The sequence below is a fragment of the Hoplias malabaricus genome, chromosome X1 (genome assembly GCF_029633855.1).
Source record: "Hoplias malabaricus isolate fHopMal1 chromosome X1, fHopMal1.hap1, whole genome shotgun sequence".
NCBI classification, from domain to species: domain Eukaryota; kingdom Metazoa; phylum Chordata; class Actinopteri; order Characiformes; family Erythrinidae; genus Hoplias; species Hoplias malabaricus.
In genome coordinates, this window is record NC_089818.1 from 26626215 (window position 1) to 26649590 (window position 23376).

At 38.5% G+C, this 23376-nt stretch overlaps 2 protein-coding genes across 7 annotated transcripts in view; one reads left to right on the top strand and one right to left on the bottom strand.

Annotated features, from left to right (window-relative positions):
- Positions 1-12213, top strand: part of LOC136675416 (acyl-coenzyme A synthetase ACSM3, mitochondrial-like) — a 22479-nt gene extending 10266 nt beyond the window's left edge. Inside the window, exons 4-13 of one of the 4 annotated variants that reach the window (XM_066651951.1) lie at positions 349-492; positions 582-738; positions 4154-4233; positions 4371-4494; positions 6565-6645; positions 6785-6886; positions 7439-7566; positions 8000-8099; positions 9500-9619; positions 11298-12213. In XM_066651951.1, the coding sequence (XP_066508048.1) occupies positions 349-492; positions 582-738; positions 4154-4233; positions 4371-4494; positions 6565-6645; positions 6785-6886; positions 7439-7566; positions 8000-8099; positions 9500-9619; positions 11298-11384 (1123 nt within the window). In that variant the 3' untranslated portion in view covers positions 11385-12213. The remainder of the gene's footprint in view (positions 1-348; positions 493-581; positions 739-4153; positions 4234-4370; positions 4495-6564; positions 6646-6784; positions 6887-7438; positions 7567-7999; positions 8100-9499; positions 9620-11297) is intronic. The other 3 variants (XM_066651952.1, XR_010796195.1, XM_066651953.1) reach the window with 3 other exon arrangements.
- Positions 12214-13200: 987 nt separating this feature from the next.
- LOC136675415 (YEATS domain-containing protein 2-like) overlaps positions 13201-23376 on the bottom strand; it is a 37174-nt gene continuing 26998 nt past the window's right edge. For all 3 annotated transcript variants that reach the window (XM_066651950.1, XM_066651947.1, XM_066651949.1), the window contains 10 exons: positions 22852-22926; positions 22409-22565; positions 21772-21848; positions 21578-21657; positions 20937-21138; positions 17976-18217; positions 16134-16208; positions 15921-16000; positions 14280-14357; positions 13201-13942 (listed from right to left, as the gene is read on the bottom strand). In XM_066651950.1, coding sequence (XP_066508047.1) covers positions 13912-13942; positions 14280-14357; positions 15921-16000; positions 16134-16208; positions 17976-18217; positions 20937-21138; positions 21578-21657; positions 21772-21848; positions 22409-22565; positions 22852-22926 — 1097 coding nt within the window. In that variant the 3' untranslated portion in view covers positions 13201-13911. The remainder of the gene's footprint in view (positions 13943-14279; positions 14358-15920; positions 16001-16133; positions 16209-17975; positions 18218-20936; positions 21139-21577; positions 21658-21771; positions 21849-22408; positions 22566-22851; positions 22927-23376) is intronic.

Consider the following 23376-nt stretch of genomic DNA (forward strand, 5'->3'; position numbering starts at 1 on the left):
CTGTGTACATGCTTAATTAAGGCAGCAGTGTTTACTAAGAAAGGTAGGTATTCTATTGGATCATAACGATTCGTGTGACACAGTTTCTGGAAACAGTTTACCATTAGCAGTGTACAAAAAAACGAGTGACTCCTACTTAAAATAATTAAGTAACTGATTTCATTACTATTTTGGATTAAAAAAAGGAGAACGAACACAACATTTCAGTTCAACACATTTTTTCAGTTGTAATTTTATGTTCTGAGAGACCAGGGGAAATGATAACAGTTCTCAAATAAATAAATTATATTTCACGCAGCTCAAGACAAAAAAGTACAAAAGTAGAGTATGCTCTTTGTTTATGTACAGGGCTGCCCCAGCTGACCATGTGTGTGTGGACAGCAGGAGTGATGAGCCCATGACCATCTTTTTCACTAGTGGAACCACTGGTTCACCCAAAATGACCCTTCACAGCCACTGTAGCTATGGCTTAGGACTTACTGTCAATGGCAGGTGTGTTTCTTTTCATACATTTTCAAGTGAAGTGTATGCTGTATAGTAATGCATGAGAATAAAAAATGAATCGTTGTATGTATATTTAGATACTGGTTAGACCTCACTGATGACGATGTGTTTTGGAATACCTCGGACACTGGCTGGGCTAAGTCTGCATGGAGTAGTGTGTTCGCTCCTTGGACACAGGGAGCATGTGTGTTTGTACACCATATGCCACGCTTCAACACACATGCTGTCCTTAAGGTAAATTTTTAATTAATATTGTTATTTTAATCAACACATCAGCATATATAATGACTTTACCTGTCAGTCTCCAAGTGTCACGGACCAGTGGCTGAGTTGAAACAGACTCACCGTGAGGCAACACCATCATTTAAGGCCAAATATCAGCCATAAGAGGAATGGGGCACATTTGAGCCAAACATTTCTTATTATTTGGATCCTGACTTTTTACATAGTGTACTGCTCCAAAGCCATCAGATGGGCAACTTTGCTCTCTATCTCATCGTCAATAGGAGCTTCACCCACCTTCTTCCAATGAAAGGGATGAGGCCACCTCAAGTAATCAGACAGTCTGATATTTATTGGGTCCATGCTGCTGTAGTGATAATGTCAGCAGTCCATGTTTTCAAAACAAGCTCGGACCCTGTGAGTCTGTAATGTCTCCCATTCCAGTACTTATCAGAAACAGAAAAAGCAGGGAGTACAGAACAGATAGTGTAAATATTTCCAACTTAAAGTATGTCCTTAGACATCAGTCAGATCTGGAACCCAAGTCCTTTGTTTTAAAACTAGCTGATAAATCATTTATAGTCAGTGAACTTATCACCTCCCACAGTTTAGACGTTTTGCTTTTAACAGAAACCTGGCTACAAAACAGCACCAATGCTGCTGTGCTTTCAGAATCCGCTCCCCCAGACTATAGTTTTAATAGTGTATGTAGAGAACACAGAAAAGGTGGTGGAATAGCCGCTCTGTTTAAAAATATATTTCATTGTAAACGTAAGCACTGTGCTTAAAGGTGCACCTCATAGCTTAATACTTACTATTTACAGACCACCTAAATACTCTGCAGATTTCATTGATGAATTTACTGAGCTGCTAACAGTCATTTCAACTGACTTTGATCACTTTGTCGTCTCAGGAGACTTTAATGTGCACATAGATAAAGCCTTGGACAAAACTACTAAGGAACTGTATTCTTTACTTGATGTCTTTGGTCTGTCCCAGCTGTGAATGGACCCACCCACAACCACGGCACACACTGGACCTGGTCATTACCAAAGGGCTGAATATTTAATCTCTATCTGTGAAAGATTTAAGGATCTCTGACCACTTCTGTGTCTTTTTTAATATTGAAACCACTCCAGCTGTTGAAACCTGGTCTGTCAGTGTGAAGTTAAGATATTATTTTACCGAGAACACGAAGGAGCTGTTAATGGAGGCTATGTCAAAAACACGGTGTGTAATCTCACTCTCCTGAAAGTGCTCATGCGAACGTTAACTCCAAAGCTCTGAATCTTATTGACTGATTGGCCTCTGAAAACTAAAACTATCTGGTAAGAAGAAAGCACCTTGTCGAAGCAGCATGGGGTAAAATCCAAGAAAAATGATTGCAGAAAGGCTGAGCGTAAACGGAGACACACTGAACTATACATTCACTTGGAAATTTATAAAGAGAAACTCCAAAAATGCAATTTAGAAGTTAGAAAGGCCAGACGAACCTGCTTCTCTGAGATCATCAGTAAAAGCTCTAATGCCCGCTCATTATTCACAGTGTTTGATCGTCTGAGAAACCCACCACCACAGGTTTAACCCTGAACTACTCTCTGTGGAAAAATGTAATGAATCTGCAGCTTTCTTCAGCAATAAAATTCTAAACATCCGACAAGCGATCCTCAATACATCTAATGACAACAGAGCTGTTCAGATACAGCCTCAAAATCTGAAATGTACCCTGTCTGAATTCACTGCTATTGATCTGAAACTAACATGCATTAGACGTGTTGCCTGCGCACTTTATGAAGGAAGTCTTCTGTTGTTTATCTGAGGACATACTGCAAATAGTAAATGGGTTTCTACTTTCAGGGATCTTCCCTCAATCATTAAAAACTGCAGTAATCAAACCTCTCTTAAAAAAGAACAGTTTAGACAGCACTCTCCTGAACAACTACAGACCAATCTCTAATCTTCCATTCATAGGCAAAATTATTGAGAAACAGAAACACATCCACAGAAACTGCCCTCATAAAGATCCTAAATGACATCCGTCTAAACTCAGACAGCACTAAAATATCTGTGCTAGTGCTTCTCGATCTTAGTGATGCCTTTGATACTGTCGATCACAGCATCCTTTTAGACAGACTAGAGAACTGGGCGGGGCTTTCAGGAACAGTTCTTAGCTGGTTAAGATTGTATCTAGTGGTTAGAGACTACTTTATTGCTATTGATAATTATAAATCAAAACGAATATCATTGACCTGCGGAGTTCCACAAGGATCAATTCTTGGGCCTCTACTGTTTAACCTTTACATGTTACCACTTGGACAAATCCTCAAAAGTAATAAAATCACCTATCATAGTTATGCAGATTACACTCAGATCTATTTAGCTCTGTCACCAGGTGACTATAGTCCAATTGACACTCTCTGCAACTGCCTGGAATCAGTAAATAACTGGATGAGGGACAGTTTCCTTCAACTAAACAAAGATAAGACAGAGGTGATTGTGTTTGGCAGCAAGGAGCAAAGACTTGAGGTCACTACTTAGTTTAACAGCAGAGCTCTAAAGACTAAAGGCCAGGTCAGAAATCTTGGTGAAATCCTGGATCTCAACTTTAACACCAAATAAAGGCAATAACAAAATCTGCATTTTATCACCTTAAGAACATATCAAAATTCAAAGGGCATGTGTCACAACCAGACTTATTAATGCATTCATCTCTAGCAGGCTGGACTACTGCAATGGTCTCCTTACTGGACTTCCCCAGCTTATTCAAAATGCAGCAGCTAAAACTCTTACCAGAACTGTGCACATCACTCCTGTCCTCAGGTCACTGCACTGGCTCCCAATTAAACACAGGATTGATTTTAATGTGCTATTAACTGTTTATAAATCAATAAGCTGCCTCGGACCAAAATATAACTCAAATCTGCTAGATGTGTATGAACCTAGTGCCCCTCAGATCATTCAGGACTGGTCAGTTCATAGTGCCCCGGGTCAGAGAATAATGTAGATTTACTTATTTTATTTCTAGTACCATTTTAATAACTCTCCTTTTTTATTACTATGTTTTTATTGTTTTAAATTTTACTGAATAGCTTTTAATAATTTTTATTTTTTTTTATGTATTTTTAAATTATTTATTCTGTTTTAATCCTATTTTATACTTTCTAATTGTTTTTATTTTCTTTTACTTTTTAAATTCCACTGTAATCTGTCTGTTTCACTCTTTAAAGCACTTTGAATTGCCATTGTGTACGAAAGGTGCTCTATAAATAAACTTTTCTTGCCTTACCGATGTAAGTATTTTACGTTTTATTTTAGTCAGTTAAAAGTAAGGTTTTATGTTTGCTGACCACATCGTTTACTTGTAGGGGCAATAACTGGAGAGGTTGATGTTAAATCTTAAATAAATGTCTTTGCCATTTTTCTTTAGACTTTGTCCTGCTATCCCATCAGCACTTTCTGCACAGCTCCGACAGCCTATCGGATGTTAGTACAGGAGGACCCATCGAGGTGATGCCTCAGCAAACTCATTCTGTTTGATTTAATGCAGTGCAGTTTTCATACTGTGTATAGAATTGTTATGTGTGTGTGTGTGTGTGTGTGTGTGTGTGTGTGTGTGTGTGTGTGTGTGTGTGTGCGTGCACCAGGTTTCATTTCCAGGCTCTGGAGCACTGTCTGTCTGCAGGAGAGCCCCTTAATCCTGAGGTGATGAGTAAATGGACTGAGCTTACGGGCCTGCACATTTATGAGGGCTACGGACAGACTGAGACTGTGAGTATAGGAATTTAAAGGTATAATTACTTTCAGCCTTAATAATATATAGCTATTTTTATTTTGGTATACACTAGATTCATATTAAATAGCGTAAATATTTTTGTAACGCATCATTCTCTGCATTGCAGTTGCACTGATGTTTTGTTAGTGTGTGTTGTGCTGGTGTAGAGTGGATCAGACACAGCAGTGCTTCTGGAGTTTTTAAACCCCTCAGTGTCTGGACTGAGAATAGTCCACCATGCAAAATACTGATTGGCCAGAGAGACTTGTCAATCATGACGAAATGCAGACACTCAGTACAAACTACCCATCTGTAAAATCTATAATTTGCTGCTATACGTTAAAAACAAATGAATAATGCGGTAAATCAGAGTGCATTTACTATTAAGAATCCAGAACTATATTTACGTGACCTTATGTCAGTTACCTATTATACTGTCGTTCCATAGGCAGGGTTTTCTGTTGGTTGTGTACTAGGGACATGCAGATACTAGTTGATAGAAACATACAAACCAAAGGAGCTTCTAATAGAAGAGCTTTATTCTGATTGACCTTTTTTCCTTTAAGAGTGGAATTGTGGCTAAATAGAAACTTGTTGCCTGTATTCAGTGAAAACTGAACTTCAGTGAGAACAGTGAACCTACATTTTTTTTATTTAAAGGTTTCTATATTATTTTTTGTAAAACATTTTACAAGTAGGTTTATAGAAACTAGCCCCAGGTGAGCATTGCATAAGAAATATGAAACCTTATATGGATATAGAATCCTTTTCTTCTCTGGTTGGCATCAGAGCACAATAATAAAACTTAAGAGCAATACGAATATATATTTATGGATCCATGGCATCAGTCCAGCGCCGTGCCATCCTGGTCAGAAACTGGCCTAAACTATTACTTATGTACATCTCAGTTATGTGTCCTAGACGTTCAACACATTCAGCGTATGTACACAGGTACAGCAAACGTCAGACATGAAACGATGGCAACAATGTGTTTCACGGTTTGTAACACTGCTAGGTAAGTGTTCTTTTAGCCAACCTACTGTGACCACATTGGTTTATGACTATTTTAACTGTTTGTGTCTTGCAACCCCAATTGGAAATCACACTGACTGCTCCTACGTTTGTGTGTGGTGTCATACCCGGTGTGTGCAGCTGCTTAGAGCTTTAGTTGTTTCTGGATATCTGTCCTTTTATAGTTAAGTTGCTATTTTAATCTTTAAACCCCATTTCCAAAAAAACAAAAAAGAAAAGATTGGGACATTTTGTAAAATGTTCATTTCCACTTGAAAAATGTTAACAATTAATTTGCTATGTTCTTAAGTGTTTAAACAGTGTAATAAAAAAAGGGTGTAAATCAGCGATGAACATGTCTCAGTCCCGGGCATTGTAAATATCGTCCAAATAAAACGTATCTTAATTTTTTAGTTTTGTACATCATTTGAACACAGTAGCTGTCCTTCACATTGTGATAAAATGTCATGATGAATGGGCCAATAGAAATGCTCCAGAAATACCTGGGATAAAATCCTTTACATAGACTTCCATTGAAAGTTAAGTTTTTTCCCTTCTTCTGTAAAGTTGCTATCTTTGGAGTTACAAGTCCTGGTTAAACTTAGGATGCAGAGGCTCGAAGTTGTGCTGACTCTTTTTGTGGAACTGTGCGTAAAGGCGGATTGGCTATTTGGTGTCCCACCCCGACTTTCAAAGGATACTAGACTCGAACAACAAACTATTCCTTAATTAAATGAAGGAAGTTTTGGGTCCAGATGTAAGAATGTGAAGGTAACATTGACACAAGTGGCCTTCATTTAAAATGTAAAACTTTCTACTTATTTTTTACAGCATATTCCTGCTTCAAACCTTTCCATACACGCAACTTTGCGTGAGATGCACAGAGTATGCAACTTTGTTTATTGCGTTTTTTTAATAGCCTGTTTTGGAAGCTCCCCCCATCATCAGGTTACATTAAAAATATTGGTTAAAATCTATGTATACTTCTGTGTATGACGTCCATGTTTCAACGCAAACAATGAAAGTTTGTAATAAATATATTGGTTCATTACCAGGTTCTGATTGCTGGCACTTTTAAAGGCATGGAGATCAAACCTGGGTCCTTTGGAAAGGCTTCTCCAGCATATGATTTGCAGGTAAAAAAATTAACTCCAAAAAACATTTTCAAATACTTGCTTGTCCTTGGCATTTCTTATGGATTTTAGATGTTGCAAATGTATATAGTTGTAGATAAATTATTATAAATGTATTGTGTAACTTTTGCTGTGGCTGTAGGTGGTGGATGAAGATGGACATATTGTTCCTCAGGGAACAGAAGGAAATCTGGCGATCCGTGTGAAACCATACAAGCCATTCTCCCTATTTGCAGAGTACATAGTATGTACTTATTTTTCTTAGTCTAAATTGGTAAAATAATATTCAAGAAAGTCTGTTACCCTCACTTTTGATACTTTAACATCCAGAAGCTTAGGTGGCTGAATCCTGCTTATGCATGTTTTTTTCCTCATATATGGATGTATTTAATGAATTTTTCATGTCACCAGTGGTTCATCTCAAAGGCACATCATTTGGGGAAACCTGGAAATATGAAATGAATAGCTTAAGTCATAGCTAACAGTGCCCAGTGGAGTATAGAGTTGAGAGAATGTGGTACCAAAAGAAAGAGTAACAGTAGGAAGATGATTGGCATATAATCAAAAAGTAGGTGATTTTCCTTACTTCCTCAAGTAATTCAATTAATTAATAAAACAATCATGCTTGTCCCTACTATGCATTAGTTTAATGCTTATTCTTGATTTTGAATGACTGGCAGTTCTGATTTCTTTCTCTGGTTAAAATTTAAGCTAAATTAATCTTATATTGATGCATATTGTAATTAATCTTCTTCACAAGTGTAGCCAGACTTGATATTTCTTGTGCTTTCTGCAGGGGGAGCCAGAGAAAACAGCAGAGTGCTACCGTGGTGATTTCTACCTGACAGGTGACAGAGGGATGATGGACCAGGATGGATACCTGTGGTTCATTGGCAGAGCTGATGATGTCATTCTTTCTGCAGGGTGAGGAACACGTGTGAGAATGGTGATGATAACAAAGAATTTCTTTGGGTTCTGTATGTGCTGCTTTCAGTATTATGGCATATTATTACCTTATAATACAATAAAAGTTGTAATGGATGCTGACCTGTATCTCCTCTGAGGTCAAATTTATTTATTTATTTTATTTTTCATTTAAATCTATAGATTACACAAAAAAGTAGCATAATCTTTTTAAAACCACATGCATTCAGAAGTGTTAATTATTAAACTATTATGATAATATTGACTGATGTATGTCAAATGTGGTTTCATAAAGCACCACTGACAACAGCCTTCCTCATTGCAAAAGAAAAAGTGATTTGCTCAAAACAAAAGGATTTCAGCTGGAAGTGTGAACCCTAACCCTAACCCTAGCTTCATGTTCTCCTAGCTTCTGATTGTCTGGTTATTTCAGATACAGAATTGGTCCATTTGAGGTGGAGAATGCTCTAATAGAGCATGAGGCTGTGGCTGAGTCTGCGGTGGTTAGTAGTCCTGATCCAATCAGAGGAGAGGTAACATGCTCAACATTATGACCGGCACAGTGGAGCAGTAGATAGTGTCTCTGTCACAGCTCCTGGGTCTTGGAGGTTGAGGGTTTGAGTCCCGGTGACTGTCTGTGAGGAGTGTGGTGTGTTCTCTCTGTGTCTGTGTGGGTTTCCTCCGGGTGACTGTCTGTGAGGAGTGTGGTGTGTTCTCTCTGTGTCTGTGTGGGTTTCCTCCGGGTGACTGTCTGTGAGGAGTGTGGTGTGTTCTCCCTGTGTCTGCGTGGGTTTCCTCCGGGTGACTGTCTGTGAGGAGTGTGGTGTGTTCTCTCTGTGTCTGTGTGGGTTTCCTCCGGGTGACTGTCTGTGAGGAGTGTGGTGTGTTCTCTCGGTGTCTGCGTGGGTTTCCTCCGGGTGACTGTCTGTGAGGAGTGTGGTGTGTTCTCTCTGTGTCTGCGTGGGTTTCCTCCGGGTGACTGTCTGTGAGGAGTGTGGTGTGTTCTCTCGGTGTCTGCGTGGGTTTCCTCCGGGTGACTGTCTGTGAGGAGTGTGGTGTGTTCTCTCTGTGTCTGTGTGGGTTTCTTCCGGGTGACTGTCTGTGAGGAGTGTGGTGTGTTCTCCCTGTGTCTGTGTGGGTTTCCTCCAAGTGACTGTCTGTGAGGAGTGTGGTGTGTTCTCTCGGTGTCTGCGTGGGTTTCCTCCGGGTGACTGTTTGTGAGGAGTGTGGTGTGTTCTCTCGGTGTCTGCGTGGGTTTCCTCTGGGTGACTGTCTGTGAGGAGTGTGGTGTGTTCTCCCTGTGTCTGTGTGGGTTTCCTCCGAGTGACTGTCTGTGAGGAGTGTGGTGTGTTCTCTCTGTGTCTGTGTGGGTTTCCTCCGGGTGACTGTCTGTGAGGAGTGTGGTGTGTTCTCTCTGTGTCTGCGTGGGTTTCCTCCGGGTGACTGTCTGTGAGGAGTGTGGTGTGTTCTCTCTGTGTCTGCGTGGGTTTCCTCCGGGTGACTGTCTGTGAGGAGTGTGGTGTGTTCTCTCGGTGTCTGCGTGGGTTTCCTCCGGGTGACTGTCTGTGAGGAGTGTGGTGTGTTCTCTCTGTGTCTGTGTGGGTTTCCTCTGGGTGCTCCGATTTCCTTCCATGCTCTTGGTAGGTGGATTGGCGACTCAAAAGTGTCTGTAGATGTGAGTGTGTGTCACCATGTGAAGGACTGGTGCCCCCTCCAGGGTGTGTTCCTGAGTAGGCTCCAGACCCACTGCGATCAGGAGTGTGTTGTAGGCATTAAATTCAGAATTCGTCTTTTATTTACAAAATGCAATCGGTGTGTGCAGTGAAAATGTTGGAAATATTTTCTTTGTCTATTTATAAATTATTGCCATTCTTAGCTTTAACATAGGTTTCCTCCCACTTACTTGAGTTTTCCATGTCTCCTCCTCTCTCAGGTTGTAAAAGCGTTTGTGGTGCTTACTCCAGATTTCAGATTCAGAGACCAGAGTGAACTGATTAGAGAACTGCAGACACATGTGAAGAAAGTCACAGCTCCATATAAATATCCCCGCAAGGTACATGCACTTCTCTAAAAACTGCAAATAATTTACTTTATGCAGTGACATAATTTTGGGAGTAGGACACCTCCCCTCAGAGCTGTGTGTAGCCTGCAAACTCACGTCATTTCTGTGTCGGACAAACTCGCCGCACATGGCTCATGAGATGGACCTCGACTCGACTGCTTTGCAATGTGAGCTCCCTCCTCCGCTCTGGGCTTGTTTCTGCTGATCCTCTGCCACCATCAGAGGACTGCATTTGTTTTTTTTTTGTGTCTTTTGCTTAAGCTTCATTAAAAACAGGCTCGGAATCTGCAATATATCACATTTAACAGGGCATGGGTTCAGTGATTGTCAAAAATGCAACATTGGAACATAAAGTAAACAACACAAAGTAATAATTCGGATAGAACTCATCTCCTTCTTCCCTTGGAATACTGCCTTGTTTAGACACAACCCTTTCTGTTCCTCCTGTTCTCTCTCTCCTTTCCTCCTCCTTCTCTCTCTACTCATCATCCCACCCCTCCCAACCCTCTCCCTCGTTGTAGATTCGCCCTCCTCCTGCACACTGCCTCTCTACTCATCATCCTGCTTGCTCAGCTCTCTCTGGGAGCTCAGCACAAATCTCCTCACTGCACAGCTCCCTCATTGTCAATTCAACTCTCCTTTCATCATCCCATTGGACCATTGTCACAAACCTCCACTCTGCAGCTGCACTGCTCCTATTCCACAGCTTTGCAGCTTGTGCCCTCTCTCTCTCTCTCTTCAGGTGGTGCTGTGGACCTTCACCCCACCCCCTCTGTTTTGCTGCTGTGCTACCTCCAGTCTCTGATATTCCATCTCATCCTTTTAACAAGTGCTGCCATGGAACTTCATTCCAATCCCCTCACCTGGCCCCTGCCCTCACCCAGCCTCTAATTTCCCTATCGCTGCCCTCTTCCTCAATTTCAATTCGCTGTCTCACATGCAGCTTCTCCTCCTGCCTTCACCATCTTTTCCATCATCTTTTTTTTACCGTCACCACGCTTGAGCTCTTCATCACCATTTGGATTCTGTCTTTTATAAAAATGAACCCCAACTTTTATGGAAGCATATGAGCACCAGCTGAGATAGGGCTCCTTCACATTCTTGGGGTTTTCTCCCAGGACCTCAGAATAAAATTCAGATTCAATAATTACGTTTGCATTTACACTACGGTAGACTTCTGCTGATATTTAATTTAAGCTGAGACCTAAATGATTTGAGAATATTCATTTAATTGAAACGTATTTCCTAATTTGAAGAAATGTTTCTTTTGATCGATCCAAACTGTCAAAATGATCATTAAAAATGTATTCACAGAATATGCATCTGTCCTCAGTGACTATGTTTCAAATTAAATTTTCACCACGCGGCAAAACGGCAACATTCAAAAGCTAAAGGCAAAAAGGGCTTTCCTCCAGGCACACACTAAAATGGTATTGAAATAAAAAAATTATAGATATATAATATATAAATAGGGTTTTTTATATTGATGTATTCTATTTGTGCGTTATCCAAAAATCAGTATAAATCTGAAATATTCACTAAGAATTAGGTCAGGATTAAGTCAAAGAAACTAGACGATTGATTACATGCTTTAAACTGATCCAGCTGATTTTATTGCAAATAGTACTTTTTCTTGTATATTGAGTAACTGAAATCCCTGTCTCCGTAGATCGAGTTTGTGGACCTGCTGCCGAAAACAGTGAGTGGTAAAATCAGAAGAGCTGAATTAAGGAAGAAAGAATGGGAGCAGTTGTAGTCATCCTCCTCATCTGTCATTCACTGCAGGACCTGTTCCACTGACGTTTTAGTGAGAATCTGATTTTGTGCTAAAACCTGAATCAGCTCATAATCCGCTTAAAAATCAATGGATTATGTGACTTGTTAAATCTGGAATTATAGAACTGCAAACTTTTAAACGTATTTTGAGAAATCAGTCGATATTGATCTGCGCATACCGTCCATCCCCTCTGTAGAAAAACACTGCCAGTTGAATGGCACTTTGTGGTGGAGCTGCTCCAGTCGTGTCAAGCATGAGCACGTAAAACACAACTGGCTTTCTTTTAAATCTCCAGTGTAGATTTCCCTGTGGTGTGGAGGTGTTGTACCAGTGACACTCTGTAGCGCTTAGAAACAAAATGAAGCAAACGATTGACTAGCCCCCTCTCCAGGATGTGATTCTGCCATGTGCCCAGTGAAGCGTGTTGATTTTCTTTAAATTGTTAATTGCCTTCAGTCTTAATTATTTTTATTGTTTTTAACTTCCTGCGATCAGGAGAATTGATTATTGTACCCTGACTTCAGGGCTTCAACTCTTGGCCCATTAGAGGGTCTCAGTGAAACAACTGAGAGAAAAGAGTTTTTCAAAGTAGAAAACAAATGGTGCAGCCATTGTCCAACAGCGCTGCCACAAGAACAGTGTGTTCCTCAGCTAGTTGAAGGCAAAAACTACTTGCAGCTTTGCAGACTACTCTGGTAAGTGATGGCTTCTTGCAGTGTCGTGTGTGCGTTTGTGAATCAGGACACAATATTTGAAAACTGTTTTATTTCATTGTAAAAATGATATTTTGTATTTGCAGTTCACAGTGTTTTAGTCATGTATTTGTGAGTGTGTTTAGTATTTGTTTCGCTGTTGAACACCGTGTTGTAATGGTTTTCAAATTGTATTACATCATCAGAATATGTTGTTAATTGGTGATAAATGATACACATTCATACACAGCACAAACAGCGTGGAATTCTATTGGGTTAGTGTCCTCTGTGCAATGCTCCTGAAACCACACATTATTTGAAAAAGATTTTACAGACACCATTTCCAGAAAAGTTGGGACTTTTTTAAAAATGCAAAAAAAATGAATAATCTGTAATTTGTACATTTTCCTGAAGCTGTATTTGACAAAACACAAAAGAAAAGAGATACCACATGCTTTCACTAAACAACTTTATTGTATTTTGTAAATGAACACGTTTAGTGATTGACGCCTGTAACAGACAGATACGAGTACCACTGTGTTACATCACCTTCCTATTTAAACATTTGGGTTATGATGACACCAACTGTTAAAGTTCTTTGCAAGTGATTTTCTTTTTTTGCTGTTGCCTGACTTTTGCACTGTGGGACAGCCCAAGCAGAAACACCGGTTCCTCTGACAACAGCATGTTTCTACGTTTTGGAGTCCAGAAAACTTTAGTGTTTCAGCATATAATTTGATGCATCTCTATTTTTTAAGTTTGCATTTCTTGATTTAGCGCTGGAGTGTGACAAGGTTTTTCCGAAGTATTCCGAGAGCATATTTGGCCATGTTTATCACTGTAGCATGACCGTTTGGAATGCTATGCTGTCACTCATATCATCACTTGCCTCTACACACAGAGAGATAGATTAAATGTTTTTACGATATTATGCAGAACACATGGTGAAATATTGAAACCTTACACTGGACATTGCCACAATTTATTTTTTTATTCTCAAACCACCATTTTGTACCTAATCATGATACTTCAACTGTTCTTCAAATGAATTTTGAATACACCCTTTTACATTTTACTTTGCCTTTGTTGCAGTGTGTTCAGGTCTCAAACGTACACAATAAAATTCAGCTGTTTAGTGAAAATGCTGGATACACTTTCTCTGTGATTTTTCTGTTAAAAAAAATACCCACATATTTAGTTTTTTTCTGGAAATGGGATTTGTACAAAACCACCGTTACGTCTTCACTCAGAAAACTGACAAACACAAAAAAGACTAACATTTTTCTAAAACCAACAAACCCTACACTCTGGCTCACACAGCATTTCCACTTTAAAAAGCAGTTTGAGTTACTTTTCATTACAAGCCAATCCGCACTTGGTCTTTTTTTTTTTTTTGCATGGTCTGCTGCTGTTCTCTTTGTTTTAAAAAAAAAAAAGACGTGGGCATGAGAAAGGACCATGAAACTTTAGATTTCATAATGCATTATGATTCCAAAATGCAGATAAATAAGTAAGGCCACAGAAAATCATTCTAGACATGTTTACATTTATGACCTCACACATGTCACTGGTGGGATAGGAATATTTATAATGTTCAAACATAAGGCTCTGTCCAAACATCTCTTTACGCTCTCTACCCCTGCCAAGGTGAAGCTTACGTTCTAATATCGCTCACTTAATATAAGCACTGGTCCCTGTTTGGTCAGCCTCCCCACACTCTACACAGTTATGCAAAAGCTTGATTCAGCAAACCCGTGTGTGTTCAGTGAATTCTGTAGCAGCCCTGGTGAGCTAGTCTTCTGTTGATCTGCTCGTCAGCCATCCTTCAGCAGAAAGCCCACGTACCTAAAAGCGTAGTAAACATCAGTCAAACTGACTGAAATAAACTCATTAAAAAAGCCGACCCATGTTGGAAACATCATATGCAGGATATATTTCCTCTATTCCGGAATGTTTATCCAGTTTCCAGTCCTGGATTTGTTATTAGTGGAAGGTTTGTTACATTAAGGGCTTAATTAGCTAACAACGCTAAAATCTGGAATCTGACATTTTTAGAAAAGGAAATACAATTAAATGTCAATCAGCCATATTAATTTAATTATTATAATTAATAAAAAATGAAATAATCTGCAACAGAAAATAACGAGGCATTAAGTAATATAATAATTAAATACAGATTTACCTGTTTGTGAGGAAGTCACATGTTGGTATAGAGCTGATTGCCTGGTGTACGTTCATAGCTGATATTTCTCTAGGAGCTCTGGGAGGGAGAGAAAGTAAGAAAGAAGGAAAGAAGCTGATTTATTTATTGGCTTATGGAATGGCACAAGAAAAAATAAAGGGGATATTATATATATATAAAAATTTTTTACCAGTGTGCTTTTAAACTGTTTTCTTCTGATAAATGGCTTGTGCAATTGTTTTTAAAACCACCAATTACTCATTAAATGTCTTATAGATCTAAAAGCTGACTGTGAACCAAAATCATGATTCATTACAAATACTTAAAATATACGCACTGTTAAGTACAAACACAGATAAACTACAAAGTGTTTCTTGTATTGGGCTGTTAAGAGACTATTGCCTTTTTATCCAAGTACAACAAAATGTTGTGTACGGAATGTTTACACATTCACTTGGAAAACGGAATGGGTGGCGAAAGTAAAGACAGCAGCCCTTCAAGTTTGATTTTTTTGTTTGATATCAATTTGTTTTAAATAAATGGCGGAGTGGATGGTGATCTGAGATTAAAATATATACAGTTACCGCAGTTGAGAATAGATTTACAACATAAATATGTTATACTCTATATACAGAAGTATGCTAAATATTCAGAAAATATAAAGAAATAGTGGTGCAACACTAGTGGTGATGAATATGCTTTTGTCTCTATGTATTGTTTTGTATTTTATTTTTAATTTAAACTATTTAAATAAAGTTGGATTGGTTTGGGGGTGGCGCAACAGGTAGTGTCGCAGTCACACATCTCCAGGGACCTGGAGGTTGTGGGTTCGATTCCCGCTCCGGGTGACTGTCTGTGAGGAGTTGGTATGTTCTCCCTGTGTCTGCGTGGGTTTCCTCCGGGTGACTGTCTGTGAGGAGTTTGGTGTGTTCTCTCTGTGTCTGCATGGGTTTCCTCCGGGTGACTGTCTGTGAGGAGTGTGGTGTGTTCTCCCTGTGTCTGCGTGGGTTTCCTCCGGGTGACTGTCTGTGAGGAGTGTGGTGTGTTCTCCCTGTGTCCGCGTGGGTTTTCTCCGGGTGACTGTCTGTGAGGAGTGTGGTGTGTTCTCCCTGTGTCCGCGTGGGTTTTCTCCGGGTGATTGTCTGTGAGGAGTGTGGTGTGTTCTCCCTGTGTCCGGGTGACTGAGTGTGGTGTGTTCTCCCTGTGTCTGTATTTTGTGATAACACACTCCCTCTAGTGTTGTGTTGCTGAAATAAATAAATAAATATGAACTCAAAATATTATCAAGTTCGTCAGTAAAAACATTAGCAATATTTTTTTTGTCACTTAAAGTCTCTTAGGTCTTCAGATGAATGCAGTCAGGGCTGCACACAGTGTTAACACAAGCTTTATATATGGACTGAATGCAGAGCAAAATGTTTTAATAAGTCTGAAATAGGGCTGGTGTCAGGACGAATATGGCCTTAAGAGGCAGCGGGATGAATAAATACACAAGCGATAAAAGAAAGATGTAAGGTACATGAGCATGAATAGTTCATCCATTCATTGTCTAACCGTTTATCCAGTCCAGGGTTGCATGAACAGTTGTACTACTGAAATGGAGGGACAGATGGATGATTGAAGGGAGAGAAGGAAACGTACCGAGACCTGTTTTGAGGTGACTTCCCATAGGCACTGGCAAGTGACTCTCTCAGGATCTCACTGGCAAACTGCTCTGTGGCCTGGAGCAAGAGAGATACACATGGTGCAGGGGACAATGAAACAGAGGGAAGACTTTCATACAATACTTTTTTTGTTTTGTTTTTTTTTAAGTAATAACTGTTTTATATTCTGCAATATTTCCAGAATACTGACCTTGAGAATCATGGCCTCCACAACTGCAGCAAAGACATTCTTCTCAACTTCCACTGGCTGCAAACTCAAACCAATCTAAAAGACAAAAGGTCATAAAAAATTCAGAAATACAGTGACTATTAAACCATTATGAAATTGCATAAACTATTACTTCAATCATTTTATAAAGTTAATTGTGATTAACTGCTTTTATAGTCCTCCCCACACATTTGCACCTATACATTTTTCCATTTTCCATTTACAATTAAGACAACTGTTAGCCACATTTACGCAAGAGGGACTTACAATTTAAAATTATGTTACAGAGTTAGGCAAATGCACCATTAGGCATCTGGGCCATTTGTACAACATCGTATTCTTGGCCAAGTTCAAAACCTGTTGTGAGGGCCACTGTGTTAGTCAATGTATTATTCCAAATATTATTGTATTATTTCTAAATACATTGGCCCTACTCATTTATTAAAATTATTTGTTTTCACTCGATCAATAAATAAAATTTGCTCCTCCCAGTGTAACAAACGTTTCTATTGACGTAGATGGTGTAGCTATCTAACCAGCCCAAGTCATTAAGAACCTTGGGTGCCCTCTTGACCCAACGCTTTCTTTCGAGTCACACATTAAGTTAATCAGCAAAACTGCATTTTACCCTGCCCTATGCTTAAAGACAGTGATGCCAAAATGTTGTTTAAGGCCTTCATCTTTTCCCGTATTGACTATTGTAACACTTTTTTATGGTCTACCAGTTACTGATCAGTCGTCTCCAGTAAATCCAGATTTCAGCAGCCAGGGCTCTTACTTTCACCAAGCATAGATCTCATATCACTCTTGTACTTCATCAATTGCATTGGCTTCCTGTAGAGTCTACACAATCTAACTCCTACAGACCTCTCCGATCTTATTTATTCATATTGTCTCTCTCATTGTCTTAAGACCTTCTAACTCTGGACTTCTTACTGTACCTTCTTTTAGACGTTCTACTCTGGGTGGTAGGTCTTTCTGCGTCGCTGCCCCAAAGCTCTGAAACTCTCTTCCTCCAGATCTTCGTAATTGTTCAACCCTGTCTCACTTCAAATCTCTGCTCAAAACATTTCTCTTTTGTGTCTTTAATATTTATTATTTTTTTATGATTTATGGCGTAAAGCGTCCTTGGGTTTGTGAAATGCGCTTTATAAACTGAACTAATTATTATTTACTGTCTATAATTTAGTCATTTATTTTTTCATGTTTAGACCAGTAGACCATGATCAAATCAATGCCTTAGTAGAATAAAGTGAGAAGTCTCAGTTGTTTAATACAATTTTGGGGACAATTACAGTGGCCTAACAAGATCATCATCATCATCATCAATCTTTTCCTCTTGATCCATTTCAGGGTCCACCAGCTCCTGGATGATTTCAGCCACTTCAAATTTCTGGTCCAAGTTGTCTGTAACTGTTTACCTGGCCTGGCATACATCTATAACTATACAGTAATAAGCACTACTGAATGATTAAGTTTTAAATAAGTAATATATAATAAACAATCATAGAAACAAGAACTAACTTTTAGGATTTTATCAAATGAAAATAATTCAATCAAACCCTCCATGTTTTGATCATGTTTCAGATCTGGCCAGGTTTAATATCTGACTCTAGTAAATTAATAATATTGAAGCTGAAAATGACCAGATAAATAAAATAAGCACTTATCCAACCTAATTTTAAAGTGTCAGCTTGTATCTATTTTTTTTTTATGTATGCTGCAGGGGGTTTGAAACTCGCAGTCTGAAATAACTCTGATAATTCTCTTAAGAAGTTAGTTAGAGTTGACAAAACTATGAGAGAATTATGGATTGCCTTTTACCTGCTCTGAAGCGTCTCTGATGAACTGAGAGCTGTGGCAGGTTCCTATAAAGAATTTGGGCTCTTCCTCCACCTCCTCCTCCTGCTCCTCTTTGACCTTTATCTTGGCGCTGCTGATTTCTTTGACAGTGACAATATCAAGAGGTTCCTCATTTTCTTCTTCTGGCTCAGTTTTCAGAATCCTCTGCAGTTGCTCCAGACGCTGGCACAGTTCATCACAATCCGTCAAAGTGGAGGGACACTCTAAAAAAATAATAATAATAATCACGCACCATTTTAACACTGCACTCAATACTAACACTTTGTGGTTAAAAAACAATGTTGATATTGTTGCTGTCCATTTAAAACCATTTATCTCCAGTTTATCATTTGAACATTGGCAAACACTGTCCTTTAACATTTCATTACGCATGTACCATTTTTTCTTATATTATTTAAAAGTCTTTCACTTTTTATTGTATTGTCATTGGGTGTCGTAAAATGTGTTATTTAAAAAAAAAAAAAAATGTTCACAACACACAGATTTAACAAAACATAACATACACAGAATCTACTGTAACTGGCTGTACATTCTGGGTGTACATCCCTCCTGTAAAAACAGAATTGTCCCCCCAATAAACACTGTAAATATAGCTATACATTTTTAAATAAGTAATATGCAACTACAACCCTTTGCTAATTACAGACACAAGAGATGTGTTTTTAGGTTGTAAAAGATCACATTCTCTCCTTAATATGCCTCACTGAGGTCTGCTCCACTACAGTCATGAGAGTTCACTGTATCATAAACGATATCGGTTAGGGTTATTTCTTTTCTCACAAATGTTGGTTGCATTTTTAGGGCCTGCTCACTGACCCCGTCTCTCTAATATACCTATTTAATAAAAGAGAAACTGCCAGTTTGACCTGCTGAAAATGCTTTCTGAGTGAGTGAGTGAGTGAGTAAGTAATCAACATGGCCCTCGGTGTCAATTGTCACAGAAGTCAAATCACCAACATGGGGTGCTTCTAGGTACTAGTAGGTCAAAGAGTCACAGTGCTACTAGTGCTTAACACACATGGTTGTGCATACGTGCGCACACACACACACACACAGGGATCTCCACAGGAGAGCCTCTTTACCACTGTCAGCGACCCTCTATTAGCTTCAGGCATTCTGCATGGGGAGAGTACTAATATACCAATACCAAGCTAATATGGCTTTCAGCGAGCATATATGACCGTTGATATGCTCAACAACAGGGTGTGGCTCTTCAGGACGGCAGACAGTCATTTCCAGAGATCTTCACAAGTAATTTTCAGAAAGTCCAAGTCAAGTCTCAAGTCTCTTGTGGTTGAAAAGCATATATGACATCTGGTCCGGCCCCTAACACTGCACTGCTATTGCTTATGAAAATCATATACTGTCATTATTAGCACACAATACAGTATCAACACTGATCAGTGGAATGATCATTTTCAGAGTGTGTATATATATTAAATAATTATAATTTTTAACCTTTAATTTAAAAACATATTCTTATTTACAATAACAGCCTGGATTTCACTGCATGTGGAGAATGTGTAGAAACCCACAAAAAAATCTTAAATTTTACAACTGTAGTTTTGCAATATTGGAGTTGTTTTTTCCTGCTCTACAGGACCCATGGGGATGTTTGCTTTTAGAATCAGTTATGATTAATGATTACCTAGCTGTGTAGCCCAGGCATCTCATGCATAACCTTTTTTAGTGTTTGAAGAAAAAAACTACTGTAAGTAGTGGTCTGTAGGGGACCACTTTTCATCTAGTGGAAACAAATAGAAAGCAGGGTTTGCCTTGTGTGCATTCTTCAAATCACCAAATATAACACAATTATTAATAAAGCAGTTTTAAAGAGGTGGTCAGGGGTGAAATCTCTGGCTGCGCGCGTGTGCTTCTTTGTGCACAGCAGTGAGGAACCTAAACGCAGGTCACCAAACTATCACAAAAAATACAGAATAAGAAGATAATAATAATAAATAACATTAAACAAAGATTGTTCCAAACTTCAGTCCAAGTCGAGTACCAGTCATTTGAGCTACTTAAGTGAAACTTATGTCCGAGACTCAGTCTCTCTCTCAGAGATCATTGATTGAGACATTCAGCTTTCTCCAAACAGTAAACGCATGTCTTATTAACGAATGGACCCAAGGTGGGAGCGGGTTGTGGTGGTTGGTGGTGTATTACGTAAAGATCACGTAGAATTGTTGCCACTAAGCATGCATTATTGGAGCCAGTGTGGCACATTCACAGTCACCACTCAGGCAGTTTCTGCAGTTGAATAAAGATAAAACAGAGATTATTCTATTTAGGGAAAAAAAATGAGTCACAGATTGGCTGCGTATCTGGACTCGAGAGCCCTCAAATATAAAGAATTATTTTGGTAAATTTGTCAAAATTGGTAAAATGATTAATGTGTGTTAAAAGGCATGCATTAATTTAATAGACAGCACAGTAATAAAAATAAACATTTACCAGGGTGTTTAGTGATGGACTACTGAAAGTTCCACATTATGAAGCCCTACATTTATAATTCTTAGCCCAAATATAACATTTATATTATATTAAACTTTATCAATGATCAAGGTTAAGGTTTACTCCACGTACAAATGTAACTCTCAAAAGAGGTACACATGCAGAAATAAAATATTGGGAATTTTTTTTGTTCACTATGGATGAGAGGACTTGCTAAACTCTTATAGACGTTTGTCTTTAATATTAAAACATGGTTATAATTAGAATAAACCACATATGAAATGATAAATCAGCATATTCAAAAAGCAACTGTTCATTTTTCACCAACTCTATTGGTTGTTTCTGTCATGCAAAAATCACTTTTAGTCATAAAATTATTACTGTATTAAAATCATAAAAGAAAATCACCTTTTATCACAGACTTCTTTAAATAAATATTTTTGACATGACACACACACAGCCACTGACCTGGCTCACTGTCTATTTGTGTGAGAATGTCCTCTATGGAGTCCTCCTCTGTGCACTGAGGTTCTGGGTCCGGGGGTGTGTAACCACGCACACGGCACCACTGCACCACTTCTCTGGTTTTCGGAGGGCTGAGGGCCTGTAACCGGGGGTTCCTGTCCACAATATCCTGAACTAGATGCTTCACAGCTACTGCCCGCTGGAGCTACACACATGCATTCGTGCAAATTAAATGAGAGAGAGAGAGAGAGAGAGAGAGAGAGAGAAATATATTTTACATTACACAGTGTACTGGGGTGTGCTCTATATTTTGTTTAATGCAATCCTGGGCAATTCAAATGATAATTCAATTAAAAAACACCTGCTTGTTTCACCTATGGACCAAAGAAACACAGCAGTCTTTCATTTACAACTTTCACTGACACAAACAATTATTTAATCATTTTCATTCATTTTTTACAAATGCATTCCTTTCTTAAATTAAAGCTCCAAAACCCTTAACATAATTTTTATAATATTAAAAAAAAAAAAAAAAAAACCACAATGAAAAGCTTGTTAATCGGCATCATAATGAATTTCTCTATCATTGATGCATAATCATATTGCAACTGTCAGCTTTATTAAATTCTTTACAAACACTGTACCTCAGCAGCCCTCCGTTTTCCAATGTTCCAGGAGTAATACTGCTCCACAGAAGTAGCACAGAACGGATGAGAATCTTCAGCTGGGTAACACACACAAAGTAAAAATATTAAAATAATCTTACACAAATATATTAGTTATATCTTATGGCCTTACAGAAATGTGTATGAGGGAGGGAGAGAGAGAGGTGACTCACTTTTCTCTGGGACTATCAAAGGTAATTTCTTCACTGTGAAAGTCAGAAGCTGCTGCATGGTTTCAATGTGCTCAGTACTGAGACACAGAGAGGAAGAGACAGACTTATTTCAGAGAGAATTTTAGAAACTAATGAGACTTAACAAAATACAATGAAATCAGTGAATCATCAAGAACAAAGCAGATAAATCTGAAATTCTTAAATATAAAAACACCTGAGCATCAAATACATAATCAATACAAGGCCCTCATGAATATATATATATATAATATTAATAATAATAATAACAATAATAATACTACAGTCATCTGTGCAAACACTATATTTACTTATCCATTCATTTATTTCTTAGAACCACTGTAAATATAGTACACCACAATACTGACAACATTTACATAGTGGTGAATAAATGAATGAATAAAGTGCTTCACCAAGGAAAAGAAAGCAAAACCCATAATGGTGTTTACATGACTTTATTGTTTGTGACCTTAAACTGCTCTTTCATTTCAGAAATTAATTTCAGAGAGTACTGATCATGCACAGGTGATTATACCAATGCTCTGGACGGGGATTTTCTATAAGTTTATAAGGCATGATGCTCAGTGCGGCCTGGATAGTAGCATGAGTGTATTCTTACTTAATGATGTCCAGCGTTGTATTCCCTGTGCCTTGTTCCACTTTAACAGTAGCAGGGATTGCCGTAGGTAAGGGGGTAGCTGCTGTGGATACTTGGGTAGATGTAGGGGTCAATGCATTTGAGCAGGAAGGGCTGACAACTCCAGGCTCAGTCTTAACTACATACAGAAATGACCGAAAACACTTATATAATAAGTAATAGTAAAATATTCATGTCCCGACAGAAAAATCCTTCTCAGAATTTTGCTTCTACTGTCCTGACACTTGAGTTTCCATGAGATAATTAATTCTGTTAGACAGTGGAATAAAATCTGAGAGAGAATATTTACTTTTCCATTTACCACTTCTGTAGTGGTAGTGAAAACATAACACAATACAACATATATAAGACATACATATTCATTCTCCTGTTCATTGACAAAGAACTGTGTGCATGCGTCTCACCTTGAGCTAGAGGTGTTAAAGTAGAAGCAGCAGCACTACTTTGAGCACTGGATGCTTTAGAGCCAGAGTGCATAACTGTAAAACACACAAATGGATACATTTATTTCCAAGATTTCCACACTTAGAGCTCAGGCTTTCATAGAGAATCTGAAAATTGCAAAAATCAAATAAAACCACATTGTATTTACTGTCCTTTGCATTTTAAGGCTTTTGCGAGATGAATTTAAGACATGAATATTTAGTTGTCAAATGTAAATGGCACCTGAATGCACTGACCAGGGGAAGTATTGCTGATCCTTTAAAGTATTGCTCATTCTTTAAAAGTGATTGCACATTTTACACTCATCCTTCTGTAGTATTAATATTATTGTAAATATGAATAACTCTAATACTCACAGAACACATCAATCAATCAAGCATACAGACATGGGGAAATGACATCAGCCACCTGCCTCAGGTTTGACAAATGTTTTTTTTTTTCCAATTTAAGACTAAACAAATGCATTACTAAAAGTGATCATATTT